The following is a 27,563-nucleotide window of genomic DNA, read 5'->3' as shown; positions in this document are numbered from 1 at the left end:
TGTGTATGTGAAATCTGCATTGAAAAGAACACTAATTCAGGAACACCAAGCTATTCAAGACAGCACCTAACCTTGTAACTAGTTTTCATTAAAAGCAATAGTATTTTAAATGTGTTTCATATATACAAGAAAAAAAATCCCTGTTTAATCTGCTGGAAATAAATAGAAAACAAACAAACACCAAAGCACTATGTATTGCATGCTGAATAATAATAATTAAAAAAAGGATATGTATGTTTAAGAATGAAATGCTTTAAGTATTTTTCCTTTCTAACCTGGGTTTAGTGGGTAATATTGGTGGTTGAGGAATGGTTGGACCAGATGATCTTGGAGGTCTTTTCCAAGCATAATGATTCCCTTAATTTGTCCTTCAATTCTGACTAGTTTTAGGTGAACGTGGATTGCCAGCTTCTAGCTCCATCTACTGTGGCAAACTAAAATGACAGAAAGTTTGATCTTTCCTCTCTTTTTTAAAAGACAGCAATCTATGGCTTTTGAAAGCAAATGAACTAACGTAAAGGCAAAATGGCAGATATATAAGCCAATAAGTAGAATAGTGCAAAATAAACAAGGTAAGGAAAGTTTTGTTTTGAAAAAAAAAAAAAAAAAAAGAGGCTCTGCAGGATCCTGGGTAGCTGGACAATTCTGGACAACTGGGGGCTATTAGACAGTTTTTCTAAATGTCATTATAACGCTGGGAAAGAAAATTTTCTTTCATTTTATGCACCATTTTGAGATATCACAGAGACTTACACTGCCTTCGCTGAAACCAAGGTCTTACTAAGGTTTTCACAGAAAGACAGAGACAGACTGTCACTCCCTTTCTTGTCCAGAGATAAAGTAGCCTGGTATTTTCTAAGTATTTTCTATGAAGATAGAAGAGCAACAGCCTGAACCTTGTTATTCTGAATCCCAGCAGAAGGCTGTTTCCATTAAGATCTCCTGAGCTGCACCAAGAGCAGCAATTTCAAGGACAAATTTCAGAACTGATCAATTGTTTACTTAAAAAATGGTTACTATAGAAATTATCATTAAAGACCGGCAAGCCTCAAAGCAAAACATAAAATGTAAGAAATGTTATACCTCCTAGTCAATTCTTGTGTAGTCTATATGCGTGCTAGCTTCAATGTTTCTAATAATAAAAGCAAAATGAAACAAAACACATGACTTAGACAGGTAAATTTTGATGTTTAATACAGGTAGTTTTGGCATGAGAGCTCTCGCACTAAGCTTGGGATTAACACAAAACTTCAGAGGACCTGTGGTGAATATATGAGTAGTACTGAATGGCAATGACCTACTTCTGCACTTCTACTAAGCGTTTCTTCTATCTGTTCAGCTATTTCTTCTGCTGAAGACTACAGGGCATTATTTGGCAGGTTTTGGTGACCCTGTATGAAAAAGCTTCTCTCCCTTTCCCCAACAACTAATCTACACACTAGCACAAGCTGGGTTCCTGGTAGAGTTCAATCACTAGAAAAAAACAAGGACTAATTCAGAATTAAAACCAAAGGAATGGAGCTGTAGATGTCTCATGATACAGAAAAGGTGTTTTGGTGAGTAACAAAGAGTAGCACGGGCATTAGTGTTATATTTGCATGGTTGGTAGACCTCACTCTCTGTAGATTCAGTCCAAGACTTTCTCCAAGTCAAATATCTGGGGAATTTTGTACCACTCTATATCATACATTTAATACAGAAAACTACATTAGAGGTTAACCTTCCTAAACACTTCCCCTAAAAAATCCCAGTGTTTCTCCCCACTGATCATATAGAGACTAGGTTAGGTGTCAATAACCTCACCTTTTATTTCTATCTTTTAAAGCACTTGAAAGGAACCCAAAGAGATTCAGAAGCTCATCAAATACTATTTGCCTCAATTCGCCATGGTATTTTTTCATCTTATACTCACAAAGTGTATACTCACATTTTGAAAACGTGAAGCAAATTAGGAACCTGAAAACTACTTTCAAAAATGATTTATCCTTGTAAAAAAGAAGTAAGTTTCGCAAACTATTAATAAATTTTCTTTCTTAAATAAGATACAGACTTGCAAAGTACTAAATATATTACAAAATTAATGTTCTTCTCCCTTAATGCTTCAGACCAATTTCTATCTCATCAACCCTTCAGAATTTCAAGTTTAAAATTATGTTTTAAATTATGTTTAAGTTTAAATGTTATATGCTGGGTAGTACTGGGAGGATTCAGTAAGGTATGAAATGCTGATGGGTTTGTCAAGCTGAGTGTTAAAATATATAAAGTTCAAACATTACATAAAAGACTCACTGAAGGTTTTGCTTTGTGGGTGTGATTTTACTTTCTCAGTCTTCCCCAGGAGGAAGTGGTCAAGCACAATGTTTTTTCAAGTTTTAAGGGCAGTAATCAGAATGTATAAAATGAGCATCTGAGATGGAATACAAATAATTTTCAAGACAATGAAGGAGGATATAAGTGTATTTCAAATTGAAACTGGTGTGGTAACCACTGCAAATGGCAAAATGTCACCTGGTTTACCATGCCAAGTGGAGGCAGAAGTCACTTTTGAAAGGGTCTTCAATACTGGATGCATTTGAATATTAGTATTAATGTAAACGCTTTACCTTCTGCATATGTAGAGGTGCTGTCCCTTGATGAACAGTGCTGCTGTAACTATAAGCAGTTCTTCCAGACTGACATCGATCTTGTTCTGTTCTGAATCTGCGTGGACTTTCTTTATTTTCTTCACTCACAAAGCCACTCCAGTCGAGATGCTGACAGGAAACCTGTAATGGAGAAATGCAGATATTAAGAAAATGTAATTTAAAGTAATTTCCTTGGCTACATAAAAACAATTTTAGAACTTTCTTTTGCATAATTTACTTTTATTAAAAATGAGTTTTAGACAATCTGAAAACATAGCACAGAAAAAGTATTTCATGAATGTAGAGACATTTCTTTTCCTTCTTTCTCCCTTTGACCTTATCATCAGTAATTGCATAATTGCTGAACAAGCTCTATTTTATTATTTCTTTAAAAGAATTAACTACAGACTAATTTTAGTTAATCTTGTCTCCAATTTCAGATATGTCTTTTTTATTTTGAAACAACGCTCGCTAAACCAAGGAGGTTCAGTGAGCCAATCCTTGTGGAACATGTGTCGAAGGAACACAACAATTGTAGGTTCACAATTCCCAGAACAACATGAATAAAAATACTGCAGCACGTACAGGAGCTGCAACAGCTGCATCCTGTCAAAACTGTGAGCATCAAAGACATCCAGTGAAATCTCTGATTCTATAACCAGTGAGAATGGCATGATTTGGGTTTTGCTTTACTTTCTTACCTCATTTGGATAACCATCTAATCTGGAGATGTGTAACTTCTGTGCTCCTCCTACGTTCCTCCTACTCTCACAAATATTAAAACTAGATGCATTCATTCTTGAGATGAAGAGATAAAAATGGGGGTGTGGTTTTAGCTGAGAGCATTCAGATTTTTTAAGAGGTTGTTGCTCTTTAGCACTTACAGAAAATCAAGCAAAGCAGCTGTATTCACAAAAAAAAAAAAAAAAAAAAAAAAAAAAAAGAGAGAGAGAGATAAATTGCTATTGAAACTGGCTATAGGGAGACAATGGGAAAAGGCAGCTTTGAGGCAGCTGGATTAGTCCTGAGTTGGGGTTAAACGTTCAAAAAATTTCACAAAAATGGAGGAAAAAATAAATTTACCCCCTGCCAAAAAGGAAAGCATTTTAGCATCTCAAAAGTATCATTTCAGTGCATTACTAACAGAAGTTTTCAAAGATGAAAGTAATATTCATCATTTAATCTGTTCACTTCAAGAATGAGACACTTCCCTTCACCCATTTTTTCCTCCAGCCCTCAACAGATCATTTCATACATTCTGATTGCTGTTTGGGAAATTCTAGGCTGAAAAAATATGTGAGAAGTAAGAGCTGGGTGTGGAAAGGGTATGTTTTGGGTTGCGGGATGGCATGGCACAGAGCACATGTAGGTTGATTTAGATGCCACGTGTATGAATCCGGAAGGAGAGGGTGCATATTTAAAATCAGAGCAGAAGGGCAGAGGCAAAAGTTGGGCTGATGGGTCTGAAAGGATGCATATTCTGTGCTAGTGTGTGTTGTCAGGGTTACCAAGACACAAACCAATAATATCTTTTTTTTTTTTTTTTCCAGTTCCTGTATCAGCGTAATTGCAAGTCAGTATCCCTGCTTCCTGATTGCAATGGTAATACTTTTTCCTGTACTTGTAAATGAAACTGAAAGCAGAATCCATGCCGATACTTACACCACAGCGTAGGTTTAAACACGTGAGTTGTCTCACAGAACTTTTTAAAGAATCTTTCCCTCCCGAAGACAGTCCCCGAAAGCATTCACTGAATTCAAACCTCACATTTATCTACTATTCATATTTAGCTTTCAGTGCAGTGACCAACAACTAGAAGGGAATTGAATAAATACTCAAGTAGAAGTCACAGATGAAAAAAGTAACAAAGGACTGGTGTTTTTCTCAAGATTTTCTGCAGCTTTATGCTAGCAACAAAAAGAAATATCTAAAGCTAATCAATCTCAGGCTCACAAAAGGAAATGTTTTTGTTAGGTGTTACTTTCCTGATTAGATCCCGTTACTGACTTTCTATAGTTATGCAATCCACCACCTCAAAGCTCTGTGAATGGCAAATACAGCTTTGGGTTATGTGCTCACATTGATAGTGGGATACAAAAGACATTATCTTAATTATTTACTTATTTATCATAAGCATGTTTTTCTCAGGGGTTTTAGAATATAAAGCACTATTATGCAACTGGAGGAAGTTTCATGCCTTCCCCAAATGTGCTCTTGTTTAAACCATCACAATTCGTACCTGACTTCCACAAGCAGCTCTTGCCCATGACAAAAAAAACACGTTATAAGCATGACGAATCTAACACCAACCTTCTCCAAAGGCCACAAGCGCTTTTACTGCTGCTGCACACACAAAAAGTTCAAACTAGTAGAGGCGGTGGGGAGAGCAGGTATAAACTGTGTTATAAAACCATCGGAAAATGACTTGTTGTATACTGCACGATTAGAAGGAGCAACTGTTTGATCAGAACAGAGGTCACCACCATAAAATAAACTGAACAAATAGCCTCAGATAGGCCATCCTGTTTCTGCCTGGAATGGTGGTGCTTTGTAGTTACTCAACCTGATCCAGGACTGGATAATGCAACAGAGACTGATAAAATTATATGGTTGCTTTTATTAGCAAGAAACCCAGATTTGATGGCTGAAAAGACCCTTTCCAAGCCTACCAACTTAATGGATACGTGAATTAATATGTAAATGTTGAAGATCATTATGAAAAAGCAGGTTTGGAACAAAGTTGAACAGAACGTTACTGCAACACCAATCCCTTGTTGCCATTTTCTGACCTTATGCTGCCCTGAAGAGACACAGGGAGGCAACTCCTTGCTAACAGCTCAAAGGGTAAAATCCAGCCCTGCAACTGCCCTTCCTGAATCCAAACAGGTGAATTTGGTGCATTTGGACAGTCTCTCCTCTGCCAAGCTGCTGAGACTGTCAAAGATATTTAAGATGTGTTTTGTCTTAAATTTTCTGTTAAAGAAGTAAAGGTGATGCCTTTTTCACATGTAAACCATTAACCTCAGGTGGAAGGGCTGAATTTACCTTATTCTCTTCATTTTTTTTTTGTTTGTTGTGATAACAACAAAACTTAACGCTTGACTTGTGCTTTATTTCACTATGCAGCAGTAAAAATCCATGTGTTTGACACAAGAAGACAAAACCATAATTCTGATAGATCTTGCGCTGTTTTGCTTTTGTGATTTTTGTGTAATCACACCAGTTTGAGAGGGAATCTTACTGATTGTAGAGTCAGTCCATTTTTCGCAAGTGACCAGGAAGTAGTAGTGAGGTGGCTAGAACATCCAGTTTATTCCTCCTAGATCGCATCAAACAGTCATCTGCAGAGGTATGTATAAAGGTACTTTCACTTTAGGTCTTCTACCTGAGGATGAGGTGAAGAGCTACAGCCAGAGCCAGGTGACTCGCAAATTATGACATAACTTAATAGTGGTGCTGTTACCACTGCTGCAGTCCTTTTCTTAAGGGACTAGGTTTTGGTGGGCTGTGACCTAGAGGGAAACTCTGTGGACTTGCTTTCATGATAAAAATTAGTTTGAGAAGTTTTTTTTAAATGCAAATGTTCATTTTAGAGGTGCTGCAGACGCAGACAGTTCTTTTTAATCTTATCCAAATAAGATGACAACTATGAAATCAAGTGTAACTTCTTTGCATTCCTGTAAAATGTGAATGGAATAGACCCTATTAGCTTGAAACATTAAATCCAAAACATCACTAGCATACCTGTGCATCACGGCCATTATCAACCTGTACACTCAGGTGTTTCTGAGGTGAAAAAAAATATTTTCCTTGGTGATTTCCATCATCTTGAAGAAAAAAGTTCCCGTTCTTTTAGTGAGCTTGCATCAATGGCCTGTATTTCAGTGCCAGAAGACTTTTGCTAAGAAAAGAATGAACCTGCACTGTGCTCAAGTGGAAGTGATGATATTTTTCCACAGAAAACCAAACCAAAGCATTTGAGTATGGATGTCCCAAGTCCAATTCCGGGGTGGGGGGGCCTTAGGAAGGAAACGGGATATGGTGACAGAGTTAAAGGACAGGGCTGCAGCGTGTGGTGACAGAATTAAAGGACGGAACTGGAGTATGCGCTGCTATTTGTTGGCAACGACGCCCTAACAACGTTTTTTACCACAGAACTGAGGGGATTGCCTCAGAAAAATCAGCTAACAGACACCATTCCACAGAGTTTGACATAGTTTTGACTTAGAGTCAAAAAAGACGTGTGTTTTGGCACAGTGCTGTGAGTTTGGGGGGACGGGGACGAGCCCAGGGGTGGCGGTTGGAGCTCGCGCCCGCTCTGACAGACCCCGGGAGGGGCGGAGCTGGGTGGTGGGGGGGGGGCTGTGAGGAGGAACGGCCGCAACGGCGCCGCCGCGGCGGGTGATGACGTCCCGCGCTCTTCCGGCGCCGGGGCGGTGACCGAGGCACGCAGAGAAGGGGGGGCCCCGCCGGGAGGGCGCTGAGGAGGAGGAAGAGGAAGGCGCTGAGGGGCGGGCGGGGGGAGAGAGGGAGAGGGAGGAGCGGGAGCGCGGAACGGGAGCGAGGAGCAGCGGGCGCGCGCCGGCGGCCGTTGCTAGCGCGCGCGGCGGCCGTTGCCGCTCCGGCGGCGCTCCCGCGGCGGGGCAGAAGTATCGCGAGAGCTGCCGCGGCGCCGGCGCTAGAGGTGACCGAGGAGCGGCGGCGGCGGCGGCTCCGGGTGCTGCCCCCCCCCCCCCCGCTTCTTCCTCCTCCTCCTCCTCTTCCTCGTCCCTCAGCGGGGCGGAGCGGCCATGGAGAAGGCGGCGGAGGGAGGCGACGGCGAGGCCGGGAGCGCCACGGCGGGGCCGGGGCCACCGGAGGGGGGGAGCGGAGGGAGCGGAGCCGGCTCGTCGTGCCCCGGCGGGGCGGCGGGGCCGCGGGGGCTGGTGCGGGTGTGCGACCTGCTGCTGAAGAAGAAGGGGAAGGCGAAGCGCAGCGGGAGGCCCGGCCGGGCGGCCAGCAGCAGCGAGAGCGGCGGCGGCGGCAGCGAGAGCAGCAACAACGGCAGCGAGGAGGAGGAGGACGAGGAGGAGGAGGAAGAGGAGGAGGAAGAAGAGGAGGTCTCCGAGGTAGGGCCCCAGCGGGCTAGGTGTGGGGGTTGGCCTCGCTGCCTGGGTTTCATAATTTCATAATTCCTCCCTCTCCTCGGGGAGGAAGGGGGCAGCACCGGGCCGCCTCGTGGCGGGGCGGGGCGGCCGGCACCGGGGCACGGCGGGGAGCTGGGGCCGCCCCTGGCTTCCCGACCCTTTTCCCCCGAGTGCCCCGGGGCTCAGGAGGTGGTCCCGGGGCTCAGGGGGCGGCCCCCGCCCTCGTGTGGCTCTCTGGGCACGTGTGAAGGGGTGGCTTGTGTCTACACGTGCTAAGGGGCAATCCGGATCGCAGCCCGGAGCGGGGGATGAGCCTGAGTTAGGGTATGTGGCTAGGAAGCAGTCCCCGCTCTGGATCAGGTAAACAGGTCGTTTTCAATAAGAGCAGGTGGATTTGCAGCTAGAGCAAACGCTTCCCGAGATCTTGGGGTGTTCTGCTCATGTCCAAACAACTCTCTGAAGCTGTCAGCAGCCATCATTTATATGCCACAGAATCAAAGAATGGTTTGGGTCAGAAGGGACAAATTCGATGCTGAAAGAAGCACGAGAAAGCATGGTCAACTTGGTGTCACTTCATGTTGTTTTCTTTCAGGTTGGTATCACTGGAAAAGGCAAATCAAGATTTGAAGCACCTTTCCTATTTGCATAAATAGCCATGCCGAGTTGGTTTGCTGGGTAGCTTTAATTCCGTAACGTTCCACAGAACAGTCACTTCTGCTTTTGCTGAACAGCATCTGCAGAGCAGTCCACTCCAAGTTTTTAAGCTTTTCCTTGAACTTTATTTCCAAGTACTTCTGATGTTAAGTGGCATGTTCTACTTTTGGGTTAGAAATGAAAAATGAGCAAGGAGGAAGAATCTCATACAGTTCAGGAAGGGCTTGGCTGTTACTGTGGTTGGTTTTTCCAGGGTAAAGAAGCACTCTGCATTTTTTTTCCCTACAGAAGTAGATACAAGGAACTTCGTATCTAGTTGTTGTGAGATAAATTGTGCACAGAGAGCGCCTGTCTCAGTTAACAAGTAATTATGTCTGGCTTCTTGTTTTTCAGTGTCTATTTTTAGCGAAGTGAGCATCCTGTAGGTACAGGTTTTCAAATCCTAAAACTTAAGAGTTAAGCAGCAATGTTCATGTACTTGATGTGCTTTGCTGTGCCATCTAGCAGTCCTACAGATATTTGAAATACTCTTGAGCAGAGTCCATTGAGTTTTATGTGGCAAATGGATGAAGGCTATCTAATGCTACAGGCAATGCATCGGTTGGTGGTTCAGTATCAAGATGAGTTGTATGGTACAGCAGAATTCAACAGAATTTATGTCAAGTGGGACTTACTGGTAAAATCATAGGTAGGTTAATTTTGTGGTCTGGAGCCTCTTATTGAAGGGGCTGTTTATGCTGCTGATTTACCAGTGGTATTGAGGATGGTGTGATGAGAAAGGTGAAGATAACAAAGGTATGGGTCGTCTTGGACAATGTGAGCCTTCTTAGCTTGTATGCTGTACCTTATGTAGCCGTGGATACCTATTTAGTATGCTTGAAGATGTACAGAGGTGAGAAAGCAAGTGGTCATTAAAATATCACGGGGAGGCTAAATAACACTTCTTTTTTTTTTTTTCTTTAACAGAAATTCCATGTCTTGTAGGTATAGGTAGCTGGGGAAGCAGTTTTGGCATCTGGAAGCTTCCCTGACGCTTTTATCTTAGTCATAGTAAGGGAAGGCTTGCCCAGTCTGGGTGGTCGGGGTTTAAATATGAAGCAAGAGCTCGTAAATAACAGACAAGTTAACACTGTGGAGTCTATTAAGTCCAGGATATGTGAGGAAATGTATCTGCTTAATTTATCTTAATTCTTTCTTGTCATTCAGGTTGCTTAAAAAAGCTCTTCTGTCTTCTTTCTCCAGACTTCAGGATGGAGTGATGCGGTACAGTAGCATATGCACAGCTGAAATCACAGTTTTTAGGAGTGAGAACATGAGGATGGCCTGGATAAGGGAGTAGGGGGTCCAACTTCAAAGTAGTTCCCAACAGCTCCTGGGGAGGAAATGTCTTTTGAGTGTTGTCAGCGAATGAGAGTTTTCCTCATCTGAAAGCAACCTGAAGTTTAATTTTGGCATTTAAAGGCTTAAAAAAAATAGTTAGAGCTCTACTGTGGGATTTCTTGGTAGCAATTTTTTGTTCTAGTGACTTGTTTCAGTTCAGACTTAACTTGACGCATGCAGCCTGTGTGGCTTTCAGCAGTTGGACCGCGGTCTTCTGACCACTGGCAGTCTGAAGGCACATGAAATGAAAAACAAATCTAAGTGTATGGTTTTGCTGGAAATGGAAACTATTGTGGAAACACTGCATTAGATGGTGTTCCCTCCCAGCCATTCTGTTCATTATCTGGGTGAACTTAGGGCAGTTTGTTAGGCTATTTTTTGCCTTTCCCATGCTTAATACATTAAGGCTCTAATCTCCAAACTGAAGTACTTCTGGATTTGACTGTTAATGAAACAGGTTCTAAAAATTGGGAGTGCAGTAGCAACAAGTCAAAGGAGTTATAATTGGAAACCTGGCAGACGCTAAATCAGAAAAACCCCAAGAGTGGAAAGACATTGTTTTGGCTCAGTTGTTGCTGAGCTGATGGAATGGAATAAAAAGTTGTAATCAGATGTTTTCATCTCATTCTGTTTCTAAACTCAGTTAGATCCCAGTGCGGAAGCATAGGCGCCGGACGGAGCTCTGGGAGAAGTTAAATTGAGGTGTCATACCAGCAACTTAATAAACTCCTATTACTATATTTGTGGCAAACTTCAAGCTTGCTTTCTGAAATTGCAGCAAACTGCTGTTTGTCAAAAAAAGAAAAAAAAAAAAAAGCCAAGATACCAGGTGGTGCAGTCTGATATTGTCTATAAGTGGCAAATTTGCTTTTCATTATCCAAAAGTTAATAAGAAAGTGAACCGTTTTCAGTGTGCAGGAAGAATAATCTTAAGGTGAGAGGGAAATGACAGTAGAAGTAACACCAAGGGGTGTCTGCTCGCATATTTCTTGGCAGAGTTCTGGCCTTGCTTCGTGATGACCACATGCACCAATCAAAGTGGTTTTGTTATCAAAGAGGTAATCTCAAGCTGTTTAAGGAGCTGTATGGTTAAATAGGACTGCTTGATCACATGAAACCTCACAGAGGTTCTGTGCATTCAGGCAAAAATCACATAGGTGTAGTGACGTGTGGAAAACTTAATAGGTTGACACATTAAACATTTAAGGGTGAGGTCAGGGTGCTTCTCTGTATTCAGAGCTGTGTGAGGAGTGTCACTTCACTGAAGAAGAATTCTTAGGCCAGGCATTGCATCCTGAGTGGGAAGATGCTTCTGCTTTTTACTGGGTCTCTGTGCAGTATTCCCTCCACCCTTGCTTAGCATGGTGTGTTGCTGATAAGTACATCTGTGAAACACAAAGAAAACTGCTCATCACATTCCATGTGCTCTGGGGCAAGTCCAAGGTTTCTTTTCTGAGGGTCTTAAAAGAATGATTTTAAGGACACAAGTCAAAAAAAGTGAAAATTGACATTGTGAAGCTTTGAAACATCAGAATTAGTTAAGAACTTCCTTATTTGTTATCTTTTTTGGTGAAAAACTGGTTTAGCAGTTCATCTGTACAGGTTCAGATGAAGTATGTAAGCGTGCAGAAGTCTTGCAAGGGTTTTTACATGCACCAGTTTAGCTAAACATTTGTCTTCAATAAATAGTGAAATTCTGCAAGAAATAAGCAAGTTGTCATATCTACTTGAGAGTCTGATGTCCAGAATGCATTAGGACTTCCCTTATTAAACGCAGAAAGGTTTCTCTATAATATGAAGCTTGCTTACAAGCTGTTTTTTTTGTTTTTGTTTTTTTTTTTTTTTGAAGTCTTTGAACTTGCAGGATGTTTGCAGCTGGCACCGAAGTTTATAATTCCTGTTCTTAGTATCATATCCATTACACAAGTGTATGAGTTCAGTTTTTTCCTTGACCAAATGCTTCTTGATAAGCAGCTGTATATCGGTTTTAGGTTTGTGTGTGGCTTTCTCCTAATCTCCCCACCCCAAAAAGGGCCTAGTCTGATACTGGGTTCTTGGATGGCTTCTGCAAATCTGCATCATTAAACACAATCCTCAGTAACGTTCGGTATACCTCAAAGCACTGCCATATGCAAAGGATATTTTGGAGAGTTGTTAGCTGTTTATTAAACATCCTTGGTTTTACTTTGGCCTTGCAGCTTCTGTAAATAAAAGTTCATTTTTTTAGCTGCAATAGAATTAGTAGTTGAACTGAGCTAGTGAGATGAAGTAAAAACAACAGAATACCCCTAGTCCTCTAAAATTTCTTCATCCAGAGGAAGTTTGTCTTAACAGCTTATTTTAGCTTCGGATACAAGGTGTTATTCTGAAAATTTGAGTTTACTGATGTGGCTTTAAGTGTCAGAAGCACACAGGTGTAATATATTTAAGTGTCAAAGTAAGCTGTTGATTTCAAACATAAAATTTATTTTCTAATTCTTTTTTTTTTTTTTTTTTATCCTGATTGTCTTAATTAGACTCCTGGAATAAGAGGCCTTTGGCTTCTGCAGGGCTGCTGAAGAGACAGTATGTCTTGCTTGACTGCTGTTACTCTGAAGATAAGTAGAATTTGAGACAGCTTGGAAGTATGTAAAGGGTTTTTCTCGAAAATACTGAAATATCAGGGCTGGTAGAGCTGTGGGTGGTTTTCACAGTGGTGAAGTCTGCTGTAACTGACCAGGAAGAAATAGTTAACATTTGGAAAATGGGAATCATGTTTTGTCTGGCATTGCCATTCCCACTAACCACTGTTCAGTTGTTACTGGCCTCACTCTGTAGGTGATGTCTGGCACGTGCTCCCTTATCAAAGGAGCTAAGTTACTAGATTGCATACACCAGTCAGGGGAATGAGTGTGCTTTTAGGGGCTAGAGAGGTGCATTTATGTGCATGGAAAGATTCTAGGTATCCTGAGCTAATTAATGATGTCTGGCTAGGCCTGGTGCATATTAAAAAATAATTCTTCAAGGTGTGAGCGTGTGTACTCTACCGAATTGAAGTTGTTAGTGAGTATCTGGGTCTAAAAAAAAAAAAAAAAGTACCCTGCATAAAATTACTGTAGAAAGTGGAGTCAGGTATTGGTGGGACCACTTGAATTTGTTTACTTCCTTAGGTATTTCTGCAGGAAATGTACTTCTAAACAACTCCAGTCTGCAGGCTGAAACCAAATGCCTTTATTTTAAGATAGCAATTTAGTTCTTCATAGAATAGTTTCTCTGGAAGAGATGCAGCTGAGATACTAGCACATCTTGTTTGTCAACTCTGAAGTCAAACTGGATTAGTTAGGTCTATTTTCTTCCTCTCTGTTTTGGAAACCTATTTGATCTTATTTAGGATGTATTTTTTGGAAGTTTTATTTAGGTATTAAACAACTAATGCTGTGGATCCAGGATAAGTATGTAGGTGTTGTTTGGTTGGTTTTCCCCAAGGTAAAAGAAACAAGCCCTCACAGCTTGGAAGCTTTGGATGCCCGATCCCTGGTAGTGTCCAAGGCCAGGCTGAATGTGGCTTTGAGCAGCCTGGTTTGGTTTGGGGGGTGTCTGCCTATGGCAGGGGGTTGGAATTAGATATCTAAGGTCCCCTCCAGCCCAAACCATTCTGTGATTTGGTGAACTCTGAGTGAAGTAGAAAAAAAATAGACAACTTAGCTATTTGCATTTTAAGCCATTTGAGGCAAGATTTGTGGCTGCCTTGGTAGGCAGCTTTCGTTTTTGTGAAGTGATGATGTGCCTCTGTTTTCTGGATGCTATGGTTGGTATTTTAGGTGACTCAACTGACACAGCATCTTGAAGGTGTGTTGTATCCATAGAGCTTCTGCAGCTATTTTTTTGTCAATACTGTCATTCTCAAAATAACTTTGGATGCTTTGAAAGGAATGTTTGAGTAGGGAAAGGCTTACAGCTTGTAAAAGGCTCATTTAAGGTCACTTGAGTTATATATATATGGGAAGAAAAAAAAAAAAGGAACATGTGAATGGCCTCAGCAATGAATGTAAACATCTTGGTGTTGGTGTGTGATGTCTGGTGACCTCTGTACAGTCATTGTGCAATAATAACTGGGATACCTGAAGGAAAAAAAGTATATAATTGAGCAATAAAGGCAGCATTTCCATTCATTTTTCACTAAGCAGTCAGTACTTTGTGCTAATTGGTATGCAGAGTTTTTCAGTATTCTAAATGTTCTTCAGCCGCATTTTTTCCACCCTGTATGCAATCCTACACTCATTGTCTGAAGAGCTAAAGCCACGGAGAGGTGTTTGTTAACTCTTCTGTCACCTTATTTTCATATTAGGTAATAGCTCTATACCAGACTAAAAGTCAGGCATGAGACCGAACGTGCTCTAAATATATCTTTATACTTGCACTGTTTTCTTTAAGGTTGCGTGTTGTAAGTATGCTTACCCAAAGCTGTTTGTGACAAACAGAAATTACTGTTTTATGTGCAGCTGCTTTTCCTCTGCTGTGTTTTAGCAGGAAGTTCAAGTCTTAGAAGCGTGGTGGTATGTTCGAGGAAATAAGCTGAAATTAACCCAGAGGGTTTTTTGCCTGCTCCACCCCAATATCTTAGTTTGAATTAGGATTTTATGGTGTTATACATTATCCATCAACAGTGGATAGCGTGTCCAGATACACAGCTGTTAAGATGCTAAAAAGCAGAGCTAGAAAGACAGTTGGAGTATTATGTAGTGTGATGAAGTGTCACTGTTTAGGGTATTAGAGTATCAGTTAGCGGTTTTGGCCTCAGTTCTCCTCAGGTTCAAGAAGTTAAGTGTCCATATGTTAACTTCATATCCTGATTATTTTTATCTCCTGTCCCTCCAGTTAAAATTGAAGGCATCTTTCTCACAGTAACAAGACTTTTTTTTTGTTTTTTCTGTTGCCAAGGAAGCTACCTTGTATATGGGCTCAGGTTTTCCCTAATCCAAACGGAGTGATGGTTCCTAAGCCTTAGCCAGGGTTGGTTTATGGAATAAATACAGCTTCAGCAGAAGGGGAACATCTGAAACCTTTCTCTAGGCAGGGAGTGATTCAGAGATAAGAGGAAGAAGGTCACTTCTCTCCTCCTGTTTTTTCCCACACACGAGAATAGAACTAAACTTTAATGAGAAGCTGGAGGTCCCTCGTACATCTGTGTCTGTAAGGTATTCAGTGACTCAGATGTTTTCCTGTACCTGAGCTTTACCATGTAAAAACTTGAGGTATTTTTTTCCCTTTTGTTCAGTCTTGTCCTGAAGTGTTGTGCCAGCGGAATTTTCCTCCTTAGCTGTTGTGCAGCTGGGAATTGTTCTCCTCCACAGAACGGTGAACAATGCTTTAATCAAGTTGAAAATTTCAACTCACAATGTGACTTAGCTTCTTCCTGGAGTCCTCAGCCTCTGTGTCAGCGTGGGTACTGAGCCCACCACAGTGCAGGCAGGGGAATAGGGCTTGTGGGAAGGTTGCAGTGACCCCAGGGCTTGGGGAATAGGGGGAAAGGCAGTCCTTGCTCCTCCCAGCTGCTTGGGAAGTCATCTCCTTTACGAAAAAAAGCTCAGCAGCAGAAAAAGCGTGCGTACAGCCGATGGATGGGGTTTTGATCCAGTTTGTCAGGCAGCCGCACAAGGGCTTGTGCTGACACAGTGGAGAGCTGGGAGCTTGGACAGTGTGAGGGGTGAGGACTGCCTCTTTTGGTGCAACTCCTCATTGAAATGCCTGTCAAAGAAACACTTACATTGTCTTTGAGGGTTCGAGCTGTTGAGAATGCTACAGATCTGTGAGTTGTGGTATTAAAGGGCAAAGTAATCCTCTTCACAGTTCCTTTGGATCTTGCATTTGTAAGTGGCTGGCAGAGTCTTGGAAAGATAAATAGTGCAGAGGGTTTTTTTTCCTTTCAGTATTAAAACTTGAAAGCTTTTCGAGATAAAATCAGTGCTGACTTTTTTTTGTCTCTGGCATTTCTTAAGGTTTTTTAAAGCAGTGTTTTAGGGATAGGGTGAAAGAGAATGGAAGTGGTGTCACACTAAAAAGTTGCCGCACTTGTGAAGTATAACCCTTGCAACTCTCGTGTCAGCTGATGGAATCCAGCAAAGGAGTCATTTTGTACTTGGACCAGTACAATACGGTCACAAAGCGTGACTGTGAGGAGTGTGGCAATTGGAGTACAAATCACCAAGCTAGTTTTAGGGAAAAGAGCACTTGCTTTCAACTTAACAGGCTGCTAGATAGATGAGCATATGCCTTCTGTCCATCTCAGTCACTAACAGAAGTGAAAGTTGGCATAACAGCATGCTGGTATTTTTGTGAAGCATCAGCTTGATCAAGGATCTCCTCACTCATAAATATAGTAGCAAAGTTTAGCACGTAAACTTCCAAAAGGGCTTTTCTGAACTCTGTGTGTGTGGGAAATGGTTGTGCTTGTCAACAACTTGTGTGTAAAAACTGCTCTAAATTTACTTAGGTCTTTGAGATGGGTTTCTAAAAGTGTGTTAGTATGTCTACCCAAGTTGGGTTCTTCAGTAATCTTTCTGATACAGCATGGAGGAACAGGATGAGTTGATCTAGCAGCTTATTTCTGCCACGAGTGGGGAATCTTTCTCTGAGCTGTTACCAACTGTGCACGTACAGTTGGTAATGGTAAAAGTGGGTTTGCAAGCCCATTTTAGTAGGTCAGTGGCCTGTGGTCTGCCTGAAAGGTACTAATGTGGGTACAAAGGGAGAAGGAGAAATAGCTGCAAGAATTTATTTGGTGGTTGTTTTTTTTTCTTTGGAGTCTAGAACTGAACTGTTGTATCAGCTTGCCATGTGCCTTGTTCGTGGATTTGGGACGGAACAGATTTTTTTTCCTCAGCTGCACATTGATCCAACAGCTCTGCCAAGTGCCATGTGTGGTATGGAAGTTAATACAGATGCAGGTTCCCCCTGTGTTTTGTAGTGTTGCGTGCTGTCCTGTCCCATCCCAGCATTGCTTCATTAGGTTAGAGCATGGCTGAAACCTCAGCTAGCGGATGTCTTGCCTTCGCTAACTCAGTCGATGCTACCACTTCTGAAGAAGCGGGTCAAGTAGTACTACCTAGTAAGCACTTCCTTCAGTGAATGAGGATTGAAATAAGAATACTCACAGTACTCACAAATAATTGTATTTAAAATCCATTTTTAAGTATGAAACAGTCACCTTCAGGAAAAGCAGGTGTCTTCAGTGGCGGCTGTCGCTGTAATCCAAAGATGGGTTTTGCAGAGTACTCAGTCTTTGTGAACCATTGGCATACGCTGTTAATAGAGATAACTTGACCAATGTGTGTTGAAACAAGTGTTCTGTACGCTGTCTGGGACATATTTAAATGGTTTTGCCTAACTTTCTGTGATAACAGGAAGTGGGTGTTTTCTTTAACCTCGGAGTAATTTCTTAAGCGTTTATTAAAATTTGTCTTAGTAAAATAATTCCTTGAGGCGAATGATTAAATTTGAATGTAAGTGGAGGGGGCGAGGTCCCTAATGGAGAGGATGCACATAGGTTGGGCTGAGAGTGTACTTCAGTGTCAGTGCAGTGAGTGTTGTACAGCAAAGCTGTTTAAGACCTCTGAAGATTTTTCATTTTTCTGTACTCATATAAACCTTGAGAATTAGTTTTCACCTAAAATGAGGCTCTTAATGTCCATGCATCTTGAATTGGAAAAGGCAGATGTTTGAGACTTATTGTGTGTTTCTTCTGGTGATGTGAGATAAAACTGAACCTGTGGTTTTCACTTGGAAGACTCAGTAAGGAAGAAATGGGCAGCGGAAGGTACTGAACTCCAGTGAACAAGCAGTGTTCAGCTACAAATATTTTAACCTGGTAGCCAGTTTGACCGTCCCCATACTAAATACTCGGAGCTCTGCTGTGAGGTTCCCAGTGTTCCTTCATCTTCCAAGCAGCTTCAGATGAAACAAGAAGTCAACGAGTGCATTATAGTCAACACAGAAGTCTCTCATTGTTTTAATTCAGTTTTGGGGCTCCTCCTCCTCCAGCATTTTTTTTAAATAGCCTTTTTTTCTGTTCAGTTCGAGGCTTTTAGTATTGCTATTGATAAATGCAGTAGCTCTTGTAGATGGTTTGTTTAATTTGTGAACTTGAAGATGCCAGCAGAGATTAAGAGCTTTCTAAAAGAAAAACTGTGTACGGTATTATGGGTTCTGCTCATTTTCATGATTGTGAGGATAGGCCTAGAAATGTGATATAAACCAGGTTCAAAGTGATTTTTTACTAACTTCCCACCTAAATGCAGAATTGCTGAATTATTTCTTTGGCTTACAGCTGGGAAAATGGAGATGGGAAAATCATGGATTAGAATTCGATAAGAAAATGTTTTGTATCAGTGTTCATTTAACTGTATTATTATGCACCAAATGACAACTGTGGAGATGTGATTCTTTTAAGAGATGAAGGGAGGGGGGGGAAATAACAGAATACTATGGGAAAACAGTCAACGCAGATGAGGATCTTGACTTGAGAGGATTTTTGAGGTTTGGTTTTAGACTGATCTGATTTTATCTCATCACAGAAGATCAATAGTCTGAATTTGGTGAACGTGTCTGGAGAGAGAAATCTAAACAACGGGTTTATTTTTTTGTATTGATGTAGGAATAAGCGACCTTAACGAATGCGCCAAGAGGTGACTGATACAAACTACTATAAAGTAGAAGTCATGTTTTTGTGCCATATATATATTTTTTTTTATTAAATTATGAATGGTATCAGAAGCAGCAGAGGGTAAAGAACATGTTTAGTGTCTTTGTGGCTACTCAACCTAGTTACTGATGTGATGAGGTAATGAAGAATAAATGCACAGGTGGGGATTTAGGTGGTAATGAAGGCAGAGAAATATTAGTGCAACTTGGCAGTAGTGTTTACACTTACAGGTATCAGTTTGGGAGAGATGGAGTTCTGACTTAATTCTAGAGGGATTTGAAAAACTGTCTTTACTCTAAGAGCAGATTGAAAGAACCTGGCACAGTCCAGTGAAATGGATGTGGGTAGGAGTATCATCACTGCCTTAAAAAAGGATGAAATGGATAAAATGCAAAGCTGGAAGTTAGTATTTGCAGGAGGAGGTGTACATTAGGTAGTGGATAACTGTAGTGTCTGAGCTATTTGCTTGTTAGTAGGTCTCCCAATTAAGGTAGGCTTGCCTTTTTTCTCCCCCTTCCTGTGCTCAAGATGTTGTTTAAATAACGAATGCACCTTGTGTTTTTGCTGAATAAGGTGTTAGTATCTAAGCAGGATACGATTGAAACAACCCAACCTTGACACTGAGCTCTCGGCTCTGGAAATGCACACAAATTGTGTTTATATGCTTCGGGGCGGTTGGTGACCAGTACTGCTTGATCAGCTGTAAGTAGCTAACAATGTGCTTTTGTGATATAAGAGTGGGAATTGTCTGATCAATTGTTGAAACGCTTACATTTCTGGGTGCCAGAATCTCTCCCGGATCAATTGAGAGAATGCTTGTTTCAGGGTGACATAATCTGAGCGATGTGAGCTCAAAATTGGTGGTGGCACGTGTGATAGGAGGCAGATAGAAATATTTTTTCCTTTTAAAAGTTGTCCGCCAGCTCCTCAGTGTTCATAGCTTCACAATGTACTTCATCCTGCATGAACAACTGTTCCTTGAAATGTTTTTACTCTCCCTTTGATCAAATCATATGCTTTTCACTTGGTTTTAGTTACCATTGCTGTATGGGGAACATACCACAGAGTAAACCAGCCTCGTTTTATAAATGTCCCTGGCTTTGGCTTTCACTGAATGCTGCTATCTCAAGATGCTTTTTGGTCTTACTCGCTTGAGCGCAGCTTGAAATAGGACTTGTTCTGTTTTTTAAGCAGTGCTATGATAAATTTGTCTGCTCAAGCTGCACTTGAAACGTTTACTCTTCCACCTTCTGTGTGGGAAACATAAGGACTTCTCTTTGCTTTAAACTCAGAGAATGTAAGGAGCTGTCGTGAGACAGCATGATGGATGCGTGTGACTTGGACAGCTTGCTTTCTTTGAAGGTACCACTTTTTTGGAAGAAAGAAGCTTTTTTAGTAGCAGATTGTAATAGATGAGGATGCTGACTAGCTCATACCCTTCCGAGTAAGGAAAAATGAAGATAATAAGTTTTCAACAGAAGCAGAGATACTTTAAAAAGATAAAGATGCTTTTTCTAAAAACAGCAAGCTGAAGTAATTGATAGAGCTGGACTTGAAGAAAAGAAAGAAATGGCTTTGTGTTCACCTGTGCAGAACTTGAAGATATGTTTCCTGACCTGTGAACTCTGTGATTTTGGGTTTTAAACAGAGATGTAAGAAATAATTGATATGTTTAAGCAGTTCCTATTCTCCCCAGCCCACGTATACCTGCTTTTCCTGCAGGATCAGAATGGCAGTCTGCATCAAAGCAATTGTCTTACTGAGGATATCATAGCACTGCGAAGTTTAAAATGTTGGGAGTCAGCTTTCTAGAATTTGTAATTCCTTACTGCAAACGAGTTGGAAGTACTAAGTGATGGGGATGTCATTTGACAAAAGAATATTTCTTTTGAAGGCCTTGCACAGGGCTGCAGGTGATGGATACACTGCTGGGCCAGGAGACAGGAGAAGGTGAGGGGAGCAGGGGGAGGTTTGAATATTTGGATCCCAATTGAAAGCAAACCAGTGTTGAACATGACTTGATTTCAGTGGGATATGCAGCTGGTTAGCTTGCTAGCTGCCTTCTTCATTGCTCTTGCATAGCAGTAGTGGTGTTTATGATGGTGTAAAAACTTGTCAAGCTTTGGGTGTTAGTCTTTTGGTTATGGTTTTGTAAATGGAGTTATGTTGCAGACACAACCCTGTCTTCCAGTTGGGACTGGAAATGGTTCAGCTCTTGAGATGAGCTTGTTTCTTCTCAAAATCTTGCACTTCTTCAGTAGAAAATGGAGAAGGTGCTGCTATTCCTGTTGTGTAGATCAAGCAACTTTTGTTCTGCTCTGCTGTCTTTCCATTTTAAAATGTTTTCGGTGTTGTCATATGTAATGTGTCTTAGCATAAAACCGAGTGCTAAAATTATGTTTTTTGGGGTGATATAAGGTATTTGTACTTTCTTTTCTTATGCTTGGAAGATTGAGGAACTGGTCTTCTGAGACATAGCTGTTATGTGGGAGGTTTGTGGGTTTTTTAGCTCTGCTTTTTCAAGGAATGCTTCAGGCTGGAAGGGCTAGCTTTGTACTTGCCTAACATTTCTGTATAATCAATGCAGTGCAGGACCAGTTGCAGGGGATTGCCAAGGCTCTCAGAAATGACTGGAAAGTGGTGCTTGAAGGGAACTGTGGAGTTTTGTCTGATGATTCTTCACGTGGACAACACTTTCCTACAGAAAGTAGGCTGGGATAGGTAGTTGTCTGTATGATTCATATCCCTCAAGGCAACTTAGAGTTGTATTAATCTTCTTGGCTATCTAGCTGCTGTTACAAGTACGCATGCCCAGCAAAATTTAATAGGGTGGCATGAAGGCAGTGCTGCCTCCAGAATCCCTGTGCTGTTGGTAAATTTCCATGTGTTGAAGCTCACAGAAATTGTTGCTAAATGTATTGTCTGCAGAGTTAACCTCCTAAAAGGTTTTTGTTAATTTTTTGTTGTTGTTCTGGAAAACTGGTTGAATAGCAGCCTAAATAGTTTAAAAAAAAAAAACAAACTACATTCGTCACTTTGCTTTTCTGGTGTGGTACCTCAGCTGGGTAAATTTCCTCTCAGAACAGGCAAAAGGCAAGCAAGGGTTCACTAAGGTATCTGATGTCACAGAAAAATTCTCATGCCCTTTATAATTATGTAAGAACAAATTCTGAAAGCAGGCTCAAGGCAGTGCTGAGGACAAACAGCCCATCGAGGAGGTGCTCCTTGAGTAAGTTATAGTAAAAAGATCAAATTTGGGGCATTCCCTAGAGTGGTAAAATAGGATGGAGCACGTGAGCAGGTGTAGAGCTCTCGTAAAGTGAGGGTTTTTTGTGCGAGGTGAGTAGGGTGTATTCCCCATTCATTTATTGCTGCAAGTGTGGAAACTGTAACAAGAGAACAGGGCTGTGCCTAAAACTTGGACTGGTCCACTGTAACTCGCTACAAGTGAGGCAGCCTGGGCAGCTGTCAAAAACTTGTTAAAAATATTTTTGGTGAGAGAGGGTATTTGTTAGCAATGAACTTCTCATTTTTAAGAAAATATTCAGTTTTTGCCAAGTTATTTGTTAGCATTTTAAGTCTGAATGTAAAGTTAGTTTGGCCAAAAGCCCTATTGTGTGCTCTGCTAAAATGAGTTGGGGCTGATTTTTATGGGGTCAGTGATGTTTATTTTTTTGAAAACTGGAAAATGAAATGTATTGAAAGCTGCCAATAGGATAGGTGATTTTTGTGACCTGCTGTGTGCAGAATGGTTACCACAGTTGTGTGCTGTTTGGAGGAGGCTTTGTTGCGAAGGGAAGACAAATCACAGGCCAAAAAAAGAAGTAAGTGAGCCGGCCGTGTGGTACTGCTTGATCTGAGGTGTTGGGTATTTTTGTTTTTAAGGGTTATGAGGGGTGTGCTGTGCTACCACAAGTGGATAGGAGAGGGAGGCCGCAAACAGCCCCACGTCTGCTTTTGGGGCCGGAAAGCAGCTGGCCCATGGGCAGGAGCACTCAGGGCATCTCGCTGAGCTGGGCGAGGAGGTCGAGGCCTCGTCCGGAGCCTTTGGACGCCGAGCTAACTTTTCATTTTTTATCCAGCAGAGCCTTCGACGAGCCCTTTGTACTCGCTCCCGCGGGGTTGCGGAGGCCACGGGAGGAAGGCGAGCCGCCCACCCGGGGCGAGGCGCAGCGACGCGTGCCCGAAGCCGTGCCAAGGAGCCGGGGCTGGTTGGGGATGGCGCCTTTGGGCCTTGGCGGTCAACGCCCGGCTACCCCGAGGGGCCGCAGCCCCTGACAGCGGCCGCCCCCCCCGCGCTCGGGTGGTAGGCGCCCGCCCCGCGCTGGGTGGAAGCGTCCATTTCCTCTTCCCGTGCTGACAGCAGGGGGGGGGAGCGAGCGTGCTGGTGCCGGGCAGCCCGTCCGTCCTTCCGTCCGTCCCGGGGGCGGCAGGCAGCGGGGAGCGGGACATGGCTGGGCACTGAGGCTGGGCAAAGGAGGCAGCCGCCGCGATGGAGGCCTACGTGCTGGAGGACATCCTGGAGGTAGGGCGGGAGAGGGCCGCAGAACAAAGGGGCGCGGGCTTGGGGTGGCGGCCGAGCCCCCCAGGGGCTGCGGGCGGCCACGTTCCCCTCCCAGCCTCTGCTCGGTGCTGCACAAGCCTTGGGCAGCCCTCGGTCTTGGGGCTTTTTCCGCACGCTGCTGCCCTGCCTCCGCCTTCTGCCAGCAGCCGGACAGCGGCCTGCAAGGGGCGGGGAGCCCTCTGGTCCCGGGGGACCCCGCAGGTTGGTGGCTGGGGACCTGGCGCAGGATGACTGGCTGTCACCATGCATCTCATAGCTAGGGCTGCTCCTGCACTGTGTGTGATAGGCCTGCGGGATTCCTGTGTGTCCTGTCTCCTTGAGTAGGTACAGGCTGTTCTTATGTCCCCTGCAGAAGTAGGATCCTGTGTTACAGAAAGAAACGTTTACCTGTCTTGGAGTGAAACTTCAAAATGCTCTTTGAGTTTAAGAAGGAGAGCCTGTCTTAGGAATCTCCAAGTGACACAGCTCTGTAGTCCACACTGTACTAACAAGTAACTGTTGCAGTTCAAGGAAGACTTTTTTGTTGTGCTAGTGGTGGTGGTTCTGGTTTTGCAAGCAAGAGCACAATCGCCTTGCCAGCTGACTTTTCCAAGTATTTGCATGTAGTCTTAATTATAAGGAGAAGCTGCTACCTTGTTTTAGCAGCTGCTGAAACTTCAACAAAATGCTGCTTACAGTGATGTTTGTTCAGTAGTTTTTTTCCAGAATGGCCATGCTGCTCTTTGGCCTAAAATTTTATATCCATAAAAACACGTAGTGTTGGTGTTAACTTCCTTGTGAGCGCTGTGATTTAAGCACATTTACATCCAGAATGCTAACACAACTGCGCAATGCATGCTTAAATTGTTAGAGATGTCTGGACAAGGCACTGCTACCGGTATTTCTGTGTGGCTGGGTTTCTGTGGTGAGCTAGGAAGACCAAAAGTGAACTGGGCTCTTTGCCATCAGAAAAACATTTCGGTACTTCATTTGTCTTTGTGAATGTGGAAAGCTTTTTCTTTCTTTTCTTGTGAGCTATAATTGTCATGTGCAACTCCATGGTATGCCGAGTTAATAAAATACTTGTCATTGCTTCATTTTTTTTCTAATTTTTGGAAATGTGAGTATATTACTTGTCTTAGTATAGAAGTATTGTGGGTTTGTGTGTATGAGCTAAGCAGTTCTTGCTTCTCCGATTAGTTTGGATTTGGTACCTTTCAGTAGTTTTGTAGCATGTTATTTTCATGGTAATGAGACTAACTGTATCCAGGCAAAACATCCTTAAAAATCAAGCTGCTGTATAGCTTACATGATGCCAGGTGAGCGTAATGTGACTGCATCTCTGTTTATGAAACTCTGGAAGCAGTAGGGGCAGTTTCTGATATTTTAGTGCATCATTACATGAAACACAGCTGTCTGGAGTTCCCATTGGGGATTCAAAAGTCAAACTTGGTCATCCCAAAGCTTGTTTCTATTGAAGCTTTTAAAAGTGTGCTCTTGTCTGTGTTTTATTCTTCATTTTAGGGCTTTTTTTCTCCTGTGGAGCAGTCAAAGAGTGGCATGAAGGTTGGGAGAGCTGCTGTTGGTTAGATAGCAGAGTCTAAGCTGGATCTCACTCACTGGACAGTTTGTACTGCTTAGTATTGAGTTAAATTCAGATGAAGCAGTACTTGCATTTTCACAAAATCTTCAGTAATTTTTTTCACCTAGACATTGCTTAGAGCTTAAAACAGAAGAAAAAAGGCATTTCTGTGGCTTGGTAGTTTTGTCATTGAGTTTGCCTGGAGACTGAGGCTCTAATGGTGTTAGAGGTCCTAACCGCAGGGAGAGAGTGGGTGCTTCTGGGGCAAAAATCACTTTGGGGTTGAAAAATGTGGATAGTAATCAAGTAATTCTTAGTTCACATGTTCAAGCTTGCCCTCTTGTGAGGGCTACTTCTGTGTGGAAAGGGTGAAACAAGATGAGGTGAAAGCATGTTCTGTGTTGGCTTATTTCATTGCTGAAGTTGCAGGACTCTTGGAAATGTTTTTCCCTAAGACTTCTGCTTTCTTTTGTGAGGATAAAACTAAAATATTTCTCCAGCAAGCTTAATGCAACTGCAGTCAGAAATGGTCATTAGGTCAACAGCATGAAGGATGTCATTTAGTGTTCTGGCTGCTGCACGCTTACACCGCCTTCAAAGAAGGTTGTATTTACTGCAGACCTTGTGCTGCTCTCCTGCTCTCAGCTCAAGGTGAACAGGGTCCTGGCTGTGCTACTCGCATTTGGTATTGAAAGTACTGCGAAGGAATGCAGCTGAATCAAATTTAAATACCACGGGGTTCAGCTGCAGTTAGTTTTTGTTCCTTTGGTTCTTCTGATATGCGTATCTTGGCAATACCTTTTTTTTAAACGTGTGACTTAACTGATGACAGAAATTTTGTTGTTAGTATAACATTTAGGTTTTTGGCTCATGTGCTACTGGAGAAATTACTGTGCTACAGGAGACTGAAATGTGGCATTCAAATAGAGGCATAAACCAGCAGTTGCTCTTTGGTCGCTTGAGTTAATCAACAAACACTTTTTGTTGTTGGAAGAAAAGGAGGTATGTTGCTTCCTGACAGATGAGGGTGCGGTCTGTATTCTGGTGTGCAGAAAAGCACTTAACAAAGCTTATGGAAGCAGAGGGGTGGCCTGATATTCCCTGTGTTGTTTTGAAACTTGTCAGGAGAAGCAGCCATGTGTTCTGACCTTCAGGTGGTTTGAAAGTTTGTCTGCGCTTGACTTGGCAGAAACTAGCTGGAGTATAATGCCAGCCCACATGCAGCAGTTGATTATTAATGTCCTCAGTAAGTGCATTTTAAAAAAAAAAATCAGCTTTTCAGCATAAGGTAAATATTCTTCACCACCTTTGGGCAGAGACTCGAAGTCATTGTGAGCACACACCTTTCTTATTTTAACACATGGAGTATTTCCTAACTGCTGAAGACTTCTGAATTGTTTACTGGAGCCATGGGGTAGTTTTTACAACTCTGAAGATCCTGCCTTAGTTGCTTCATGCGTGGCCGATACAGGATTTATATTGGTAAGAAGCAGGATGATATGAAAGGATCAACTCCATCACATCTTGATTAGTCTAGAGCCACAGTGCAGATAGTGGAGCATAGCTTAGATAGTGACCAAAAGCTTTACATGGAGTGGAGACTTTCCTGCTTGAGTATGTGGGTTATTGATGAAATGCTACGAGAAGGAAGAGCAAGGAAATCACTGAATGTGACATAGAAAGGTCATGTCTAGTGCACATCCAGAGATCAAGGAGGCCTCTGCAATGCTATTTTTAACACACCAAAGCACATATTTATAAACCTTGTGTTCTTTTGGTGTGAAGATGAAGACTGGGATGATGTTGCAGTATTTTCACTTGGGGCATTAGTTTGTGTATTTGCTACGTGCTAACTCTTAGGCTAATATTTTTCCTTCTCTGTTGCTTATAGTTTCTGTGGGTCATCTTGCCTGTTTAACTTTATGCCTGTTTTCCCATCATTTTGAAATGTTTTTGTTTGTGAAGAAGACAATGGCTACTAATGTGCTCCAGCATTTCCTAGAGATAAGTTGCGGTTTTCATAAACCTTCTGTTAGCAACTACCTCATGTGTTATTTTCAAGGAAATTGGAACGCTACTGTACTCTTGTCTTTTTTTTTTAAGGCAGCATTAAAAAGTTTGGGTAATATAGTCCCAAGCCTATGTGATGAATATTGGTTATGTTACTGTCTGGGTCCAAGGTAGTGGGATATATAGGGTTCATTATTGAAATAATGTTAACAAGAATGCTCCCACTTAAATGCTGTGATGTGATCATGTCTCTCCTTACACGTGCACGCACATAGATTTAAAGGTTTAGTGGGATATCATGGCAATGCATTAAGTAAGGGAAGAGACACTTCTGCCTGCTGTAATGCAGTAAGGTCGTGCTGTGCTCTGCAGTACGGTTGAGCTTTGTTTTGGGATGTGTTCTGCTGGGTATGACCTTACGTTCTGTCAGTTGCTTGTATCCAGTCAGTGTTCATGCGGTTGTCTGTCAATCGCTAGCTGATGGTGGCATAAGTGGCCCCAAGTTCAAGAAGAGCAGAGCATTTGGTTGCTGTTTCAGGTGATGGGACTGCCTTGCTGAGTGAGGGACTCATGTTCCAGGTGAATGAGATTGTAAGGTAGCTGAACGTGGCTCATGTGAATGTTCAGATGAGCCTGAAGGTAAACTGAACTTGGTAGCTAACAGAGGACAGGAGGCTGAATTTGATCAATCATCTTGTTCTCAGGTGGCATTAATATGCCTACTGACTTGCAGCCAAGGTGTGTAACAACAGTCATGGTAAGGCTAATGCAACAAGGAAGAGCAGGATGTTAAAATTTGCACGTGCCCTGCTTCTAGGAAACGCTGATGGAAAAAATGCTTCTGTTGCACCCTTCTTGAGTCAGCTGGAGACCTCAGTCAGTTTACCTCAAGTTTCTGGCTGAGCTATTTGCATGGCTTACTGATCTGCTGTGCAACTGATTATGTAGTGAGAACCTTCTGTGG

General features: G+C 42.3%; 1 protein-coding gene across 6 annotated transcripts in view; it reads left to right on the top strand.

Moving 5' to 3' along the window:
- Nucleotides 1–7,073: 7,073 nt before the first annotated feature.
- Nucleotides 7,074–27,563, top strand: part of ANKRD17 (ankyrin repeat domain 17) — an 85,771-nt gene continuing 65,281 nt past the window's right edge. For 3 of the 6 annotated variants that reach the window (XM_068680396.1, XM_068680397.1, XM_068680395.1), the window contains exon 1: nt 7,074–7,732. In XM_068680396.1, coding sequence (XP_068536497.1) covers nt 7,415–7,732 — 318 coding nt within the window. In that variant the 5' untranslated portion in view covers nt 7,074–7,414. Of the gene's footprint in view, nt 7,733–22,673; nt 22,990–27,563 lie in introns of those variants that run through there. The other 3 variants (XM_068680400.1, XM_068680399.1, XM_068680398.1) reach the window with 2 other exon arrangements.

The sequence above is a fragment of the Anas acuta genome, chromosome 4 (assembly GCF_963932015.1).
Source record: "Anas acuta chromosome 4, bAnaAcu1.1, whole genome shotgun sequence".
Taxonomy (NCBI): domain Eukaryota; kingdom Metazoa; phylum Chordata; class Aves; order Anseriformes; family Anatidae; genus Anas; species Anas acuta.
Note: the sequence above shows the minus strand (reverse complement) of the source record. Positions and strands in the feature narration are given on the sequence as shown.